Source organism: Nicotiana sylvestris, chromosome 5 (genome assembly GCF_000393655.2).
Source record: "Nicotiana sylvestris chromosome 5, ASM39365v2, whole genome shotgun sequence".
Classification (NCBI taxonomy): Eukaryota; Viridiplantae; Streptophyta; class Magnoliopsida; order Solanales; family Solanaceae; genus Nicotiana; species Nicotiana sylvestris.
The window spans coordinates 156,420,588-156,428,932 of NC_091061.1; the positions used below are offsets into that span (position 1 = coordinate 156,420,588).

The following is an 8,345-nucleotide window of genomic DNA, read 5'->3' on the forward strand; positions in this document are numbered from 1 at the left end:
ATACAAATCCGCCATCCCGTTATTGTGCGAGTTGAGATCAACTCATTGTTCTCATTTTGCACAACAGTCATTCCCCTTTTTTCGGCACACATTGGACAGGGCTGACCCAATTGCTATCAGAGATGGGGAAGATGATTCTCGCATCTAACCATTTGATCACTTCCTTCTTTACTACCTCTTTCGGGTTCAGCCTTTGTTGATGTTCTCTGGAAGGTTTGTGCCCTTCTTCCAAGAGAATCTTGTGCATACAGAAGGTTGGGCTGATACCCTTTATGTCTGCCATGGTCCAGCCAATGACAGTCTTACTTTCCTGTAGTACCTGTAAGAGCTGTTCTACCTGCACATATAGCAACCTGGATGATATAATAACATGCAAAGTAGAATTAGGGCCTAAGAAAATGTACCTGAGGTGAGCTGGGAGTGGCTTCAGCTCCAGTTTGGGTGGTTCCTCTACTAATGGCTTTACTGGAGGTGTAGCCCTTTTTTCTAACTCAAGGGACTCGAACTGAGGGTCCCTTTTCCAGAATCCTTGGCCTTAAAGTTCCATGACCTACTCAGCTAACCCTTCACCATCCATCTCTTCTAAATTTGTCAGACATGCCTCCAATGGATCTTTAGCAGTCAGGGTCACATTATCTTCTTGCAGAATCACATCCACTGCCTCCACTAGAGAGCAATTAGCATATTCACTGGGTCTCCTCATAGATTGCTGAACATTGAATATGACTTCTTCATCGTTCAGTCTCATTTTAATTCCCCAGTCTCACAATCAACCAGTGCTCTCCCAGTGGCCAAAAATGGCCTACCTAAAATGATAGGTATCTCCTCATCTACCTGACAGTACAGAATAACAAAGTCTGCAGGGAACACGAACTTCCCCACTTGCACCAACACATCATCAAGAATCCTAGTAGGCCTTTTTACCGTGCGGTCAGCCAGCTGCAGTAGCATCGAAGTCGGTCTAGCTCTGCCAATGCCCAGTTTGGTGTATACAGCTAGAGGCATCAAATTTATGCTGGCTCCCAAATCACATAATGCCTTTGCAAAGGCATAACTCCCAATCATGCATGGAATAGTGAAGCTACCTGGGTTTGACATCTTTTGAGCCATCAGTTTGGTCACTACTGCGCTGCAGGTCTGCGTCAGAGTCACTGTGGATAGGTTCTGAAAACCAAACTTCCATGACATTAGGTCTTTCATCATCTTCGCATAACCTGGCATCTCCCTTAAGGCATCCATCAAAGGAATATTCAACAGAATTTGACGCAGCATCTCCATGAATTTCTTGTATTGATCTTCCTTCTTTTGTTTTACCAGTATCTGAGGGAATGGTGCCGGTATCACCCTTTGTGCACAAGAGGCACCACCTGCTCTGCAACTTGTTCATTTACCTTAGCCTTACCCTTTTCATCTTGACCCTGTTCAACCACCACTTCAGTCAGATTTGATGGTTCATCTACCTCTAGTGGAATTGGTGTGGCTGGCATAGTCTCTTTGCTGGCTTGTGCAACCTCCTGCTCTTTGTCTAAATCTCTCCCATTCTGGAGACTTACTGCCATCAGCTGATTCATGTTTGGCTCCTTGGGGTTAATATTTGTGTCCGCTGGCAATGTTCCCTGGGGGCGGTTGTTTAAAGCCATAGACAACTGCCCCAACTGAGTTTCAATGTTCTTTATAGCTAAATCATGTACTGCCAACTTTTCTTGCATCTTACCATTTGTCCCAATGAGTTGCTGGAGCATCCCCCTGATCTCTACCATGTTGTTATCTTGCTGCTGAGGAGGTGACTGATATGTCAACTGTTGCTGGTTCTGCTGTGGGTAGCCCTGTTGTCTCTGGTGGTATGGCACCATTTGTCCTTGAACTTGCATGCCCCCAGGCTGAGGCATGTTAGGTCTGTATTGCTGATTTGGTGCCGGTCTTCACTGCTGTCCTCCTTGTCTCTGACCCCCAAAGTTGTTAACATAATTCATATCTTCCCTTGCCCCTTGATTTTCTCCTTCTCCGCTCCATGAACACACATAAGACTGATTAACACATGATGTACACAGTCTTCCATTTGTCGTGTCAACAATATGCACCTGTTTGGTACCTATCTCATCTATCTTCTTTGTCAAAATACTCATCTGAGTCATGAGTGTGGCCCTGTTCTCTACATGTGAATTATTTGGGTCAAAAGGAACTGAATGCACTATGGGTGCCAGTGTTGTACCTCTAGTCACCCACCTCGAATTCTGGGACATCTTGTCAAGAAGGACTTTGCACTCGGTGAATGTCTTACTCAAAAATGCACCTCCAGCTGAAGCATCCACATTGGCCTTTAGATTGTCAGCTAACCCTATGTAGAATCTTTGGCCAAGCATCTGGTCTAGAATGCCATGGTGAGGACACTTCACTAGCATCCCTTTAAATCTTTCCCAAGTTTCTTGCAAGGTCTCAGTCGGTTGCTGCTTGTACTGCAATATTTCATCAATCTGCCTTGCAGTCTTGTTGGGCAGGTAGAACTTATTCAGGAACTGCTTTACTAATTCCTCCTAGGTGACAATAGAATTGATTGGGAGCGAATTCAGCCAAGTCTGTGCTTCCCCAGCCACAAAGAATGGGAACAGTAATAGCTTGATAGCTTCTAGGGTCACATTTGGCTGCCTTTGAGTCACACAAATTGACAGGAAATTTTTCAAATGTTGCTGAGGGTCTTCAATGTGTGACCCGGAGAACAATCCCTTATTCTGTAGCAGATGCAACATGTTGTTGGTGATCTGGAATGTCTCCGCTTGAATTGCGAGCATAGCTATGGCAGTTGCCAGGTTGTCAGCTGTGGGTTGAGCCCAATCATAAAGTGCTGCTTCTGGCACAAGAGGTGCCACCACTCTGACGTTTGGGTCAGCTGGCTCATCCCTGATATTTTCGTTGACGTTCTCTACGTTACCCATGTCAAATTCAAGATGGTGTGGTTGTTGTGTTTGTTGGATCCTCCTGTTGGTATGGTTCAATGCCCTGAATGTTTTCTCGGGGTCTGAAAGTCCTTCAGATAGTTCTCCAGTCCTCGAAGAATTTCTAGGCATACGCCTGAATTCCACAAGAGTTCAAACGTTAGAATTTCAATGAAAATTGTTTAACACCTTTGAAATTTGATTTGAACTAATAATTTTAACACTACTTTTATGTTGTAATAAATAACACCGTTAGTTCCTCGGCAACAACGCCAAACTTTGATAACGCCCAACTATGCCTTTAAAGGAAAAAAGCGGTCACTGCAAATATAATCCGATTTTTAAGTCCGGAATCGAATCCTTAGGGAACTAACCTATCTATTACCCTCTTCGACAATGTTATTATCAACTCAATCAATCTCTAGATGCAAGATTTTTGATCAATAACGATTGGGTTTTTGTTTAACTACTTCAAATACTATTAAAAACAACGGTAAGCTAAAACAAAGATAATTCAATAGTAAAAAGGTCTAGGGCAGTGATTTCCCCAATTGCTAGTTTAGGTCCTGACTCTTCCGCTATAATCTCGCCATAATACTCTATGAGGATTAAGAGCTATGGGTTATCGTAATTATCTCTCGATCAACTACAATAATTTACTAGAGCATTCTCTCGAACTACTCTAGCTGACAATAGTTATGCAACTCTAAAGTATCCAACCAAAGTTTTGTTATCTCTAAGCCCACTTTTAAGTTCAAGTAATGAATCTCTTCAATTACCCAAAAGTGGTGTTGTCTAACCTAATACTCTTTCTCAAGCAATATAAGGTAATTATACACGATTAATCAAGGGCCCATTAAATTAATCACCATACAAAACGTAGTTGAACAATCATATCATAAATCCGGTTCGATTATAACAACTTGAGTCAAAACTTCAACCAACAATTTGTTCCATCAACCCTAGATAAGTATTTAGCTACTCATAATAAAACAAGAGAAAACTACTAAATTGTTCATAATGTAAAATTGCAAGAATTAAAAGGAGATCGAAAAACTCTAATATTTTGTTGATCTTCTCACACTTGTTCTTCCTCCAAAAGTAGTCTAAAATTAGCTCCCCTCCTCAGTTGAGCGAGTTTCTAAAGCTTATAAGGGTTTTACAATAGTTTCCCCGAAATTACACTTTGGTCCTCAAACTTCCAGCTGCGTGAACAGTGCACCGCGGTGAAAGCTGACCTTTCTGCCTCACTTCAGTAACCTGCCGCGGTTCACCGCGGTGCCACCGCGGTCGCGGTGGCCTTCTTGCCCAGGCCATTTATGCTTCTTTGTGTTCGGGTACTTCTCGAGTGGGTGTTTTTCTCCACATTATCGCCTCCAAAACACTCCATGTTGCTTCCTCTCATATAATGTTCCCTGCTAAACAAAAGAACACTATTTAGAGCATTTTGTTGGCAATTTATCTACAAAACAACAACAAAGTATGGTCATATTAAGGTGTAAATATCAACTATATCGCCTACTATCATATAGGTTGGCATGAAAATTTATAGAACTCACCGGAGAAATAAGAAGAATTAGATAGGGATGAACCTTACTCCTGGAAAAAGAAAAGATAAAACTTTGAGGAGGAGAAGGAGGAGCAGAAATGGGGCTGAAGTTGTTTAAAAAGTGGATACAAGTTAAATTTTTTTTTAAAAAAGGGTATAGGTTAAATGAGGGCGATCAAATAGGGCGCCCCGTGCAATTTTTACACAATACTGCTTGTGGTATTGCGTAGGCAAAAGTCGAAATCCATAACTGGGACACCTCAATAAAAAGCTAAAATTTAAAAAGATAACACAAACTTTTTATTAAAATTCATGTATATTTTTATTTAAAGTTTATTCTTTTAACTTTTTGGTATGCAAAGCTAAAAGTTAATTGTATTAGGTATTAATTCCTTCAAGTTAATGAGAAACAAAAACAGATGGTTCAGAAAAATCGAGTTAAACTAAAAATAAAATCATCATAACTAAGACAAAAAATATAATAAATATATGAGAAGAAGGAAAAATTACAACCAACAGAATAAGTATATTTACATATTAGTGAAAGAACGAAACTTAAAAAAATAGTTCAGTGTACTAAGGTTCCGTTATACACGGTGTTCGGGGAAGAACCGAACCACAAAAGTGTATCGAGAATCATGAGATATTAGGTTTAAATTCCAATGAAAGTATAATGATTTCTTTTATTTATTCAAATCTTGGTGGATGAAATTATTTAATACTTACATTGATGGGTAATAACAGATAACAAGTGAAATTAGTCATGATGCGCACATACGAATTCGTACATCAGGATCATAAAAAAGAAAGTCATTAGCATGATGTCAACCCCACATAGTGGTGTGATGAAAAAAGAAGTTATTGTAAAGGAAAAGGTGTTGAGTTATATGAATTGGTCAATTGTTGTATCTCACAAGCTATACTAGTTCATGAATGGACTCTGATAAGTTTTATCAAAATGGACCCTCTAATGTGATGTGGCTTTGACTTGCTCCAATTTTTTGTCATGGGATTCAAGGAAAAGTGGCTTTTTGTTAAAGTCAAGGACTCAGGAATTGAGGGGATTTTAACAGGAAACCTAGTGTAATATCACTGAAAATATTTTACTTTGGTTGTGGTTCTTGAAATCAAGCTATAATATTTTATTTGACTTCTTTTTGCTTAGGTTTCTGTTTTATATCTTTTTTAACCTATAAATGTATAGGACGGCTTGAAGAAATAATAATGACAAACAGGAATTGAATTAGATACACGAACATTATAGATTGTGTTGTAATGAAATGTTTTGCAGATTGAAACTATCTAAATGAAAATATAAATTGGACAAAATATGTAAACATCTTTGTTGATAAGTGATTGTGGGACTCGAGTTTAAGATCTCCATCTTTACGAATAGTCAGTCGAATTCACGGTTTACTTTTTCCAATCAATATAAATTGATTATACATGGTTGCACACATAAATTATACATATATTGTACATCTATTTTTTATTTAAGCGATTGAGTTGATTATTTAGGTTATTTTTCATCTTTTTAATATCATATTAAAGTTTGTAAATTCATTTTAAAAGTTCAAGATATTAGAGATGTGATATTATCACACACACATATATATACATACATACATATATATAAAATTCAGAATCCAGGTTAGAAATGTGATATTATCACACACACATATATATAAAATTCAGAATTCCATCTTACTAATTATTAACACAAATAAATAGTACCGTTAGCTCCAAAACATATTAGGTCACTGTTTAACTCAAAAGATATTGAAAACTTTTTGAACAAATCAATTAAAGATGAAGGGGTAAATCTTAGTGAGACATAATAAATTCCAGATCAAAAAACTAACAGTATGGATCCTACGTAGGATGAAGAGAATGTAAATGATCTTATTGAGATTTAAAGTTGTGTCTCCCATCAATCGATGATGACATTGCTTTACATATTTTTCGAGAGATTCATTCTTCTCTTTTAAGAATAATAGAAGAGAGCTATTTTTGGCTTTCTTCCTGTGACGACCCAAAGGGTCATCACCTGTTTTTAATTGCATTATGTGCTTCTGAGGCCTTGAAAACCTCATTTAGAGGCGCCTCGATTTGCGTGTGCAGTCCGGGTGCGTAGCCAGAAAGCTTAAATATGAAATTCTGTGAAAAATGATGAAATTTGAGTTTAAAATGAATAAATTTGACTTCGGTCAACATTTTGAGCAAATGGACCTGGACCGGACCCGGACCCGTGATTTGACGGTCCCGGAGGGTCCGTAGGAAAATATGGGACTTGGGCGTATGCCCGGAATCGAATTCCGAGGTCCCAAGCCCGAGAAATGAATTTTTAAGTAAAATTATTTTTTGAAAATGTTTAAGGAATTTTTGAAATGAAATCTGATTAGAAAATGATGGTATCGGACCCTGATTTTGGTTCCGGCACCTGGTACAGGTCCTATATATGGTTTAAGTCATTTCTGTAAAATTTGGTTTAAAACGAAGTCCGTTTGACGTGATTCGGACCTAAATTGCTAAAGTTGATGTTTTACGAAGTTTGAGAAAAATCCTTTGATTTTGAGGTTTGATTCATTGTTTTTGAGGTTATTTTGGCGATTTGATCACATGGATAAGTTCGTATAAAGTTGTTGAGTTAGTACGTATGTTTGGTTAGGAGCCCCAAGGGCTCGGGTTTGTTTCGGAGGCGTTTCAGAAAGTTTTGAACTTAAGAAAAATTGCAGAAACAGCTGATCTAGTGTACTAATGTTTTCTTCTTCACGTTCGCGGGAGAATTCACGCGAACGCGATGCATTAATTGTTGCTGAAGGAATTTCCTTCTACGCGAACGCGTAGCTCAGGTTGCGAACGCGAGGCACTGGGGGGATATCCCTTCACGAACGCGGTCCTGGCCACGCGAACGCTAAGACCAATCGAGCCTGGGCGTATCCCTTCGCGAACGTGGTCCTGGCTACGCGAACGCGAAGGCCAATCGAGCCTGGGCAGGGGTGGGGCAATTGTCTTACGCGAATGTGACCCTTTGTACGCGAACGTGAGGGCTCGAGGAGATGACTCTCCGCGAACGCGAGCCCGTTCACGTAAAGGTCTACAGGCTGACCCATCGCGAACGCGAAGGGCATTTTCGCCCAGTGATTTAAAAAGGCCAAAAACAGAACATTTTTGGGATCTTATAAAAATTTCACAAACCTCTTCTTCTCCAAAGCTCTTAGGCAATTTTTGAAGCTTCGCTTCACCATAATCTCTTGGGTAAGTAATCTTTAACTTGTTTTATTCATTTTCCATCAACACCCACTAGATTTTTAGGCCTAAAACATGTAATTAAGGTAGAAATTAGGGATTTGGGTACAGTTAGAGCTTTTTGATTATTTGTGATTTAGACCTCGTTTTGGGGTCGAATTTGAAAACAAATTATACATTCGAGCTTGTGGGCAAATGGGTGATCGGATTTTGGTCCGAACCTCGTGTTTTGACCAAGCGGACCCAGGGTCGATTTTTTGAGATTTTGGGAAGAATGATTGGAAAGTTATAATTGAACATTAGAATTGGATTGTTTAGCACTTATTGACGATATTGAGTCAATTATGTATAGACTCGATTGGGTTGGAGCCGAATTTGAGAGGAAAAGCGGTGTTCGAGGCTTGAGTTGGCCGTGAAAGTTTGAGGTAAGTGTTCGGTCTAACCTCAACTTGAGGAATTAGGAGTTGAGTCCTATTTGCTACTTGCTTCTTGTTGAGTGCGACGTATAGGTATGGTGACGAGTATCTATACGTTGCTGTCGTGCATGACCGTGAGTCTTAAATTTGAACGTTGTTTTGCTCTTAGATGGCACTTCGGATGCTTTAATTAATGAT

The 8,345-nt window shown here is 39.4% G+C and overlaps 1 protein-coding gene across 1 annotated transcript; it reads right to left on the reverse strand.

The window, feature by feature from the left end:
- Positions 1-744: 744 nt before the first annotated feature.
- LOC138869531 (uncharacterized) lies at positions 745-1,889 on the reverse strand. Its single transcript, XM_070147155.1, has 3 exons — positions 1,392-1,889; positions 1,086-1,345; positions 745-967 (listed from the first exon to the last, which is right to left on the reverse strand). Exons 1-3 carry the CDS (start codon positions 1,887-1,889, stop codon positions 745-747), a joined length of 981 nt encoding a protein of 326 aa, XP_070003256.1.
- Positions 1,890-8,345: the final 6,456 nt, after the last annotated feature.

Coding starts and splice junctions, on each gene's coding strand:
- LOC138869531 (XM_070147155.1), bottom strand. CDS start 1,889: ATGCCTCAGCCTGGGGGCATGCAAGTTCAAGGACAAATGGTGCCATAC. Junction 1,346..1,391: donor ATGAAAAGGGTAAGGCTAAG/GTAAATGAACAA, acceptor TTGTGCACAAAG/GGTGATACCGGCACCATTCC. Junction 968..1,085: donor TCAAAAGATGTCAAACCCAG/GTAGCTTCACTA, acceptor GGGCATTGGCAG/AGCTAGACCGACTTCGATGC.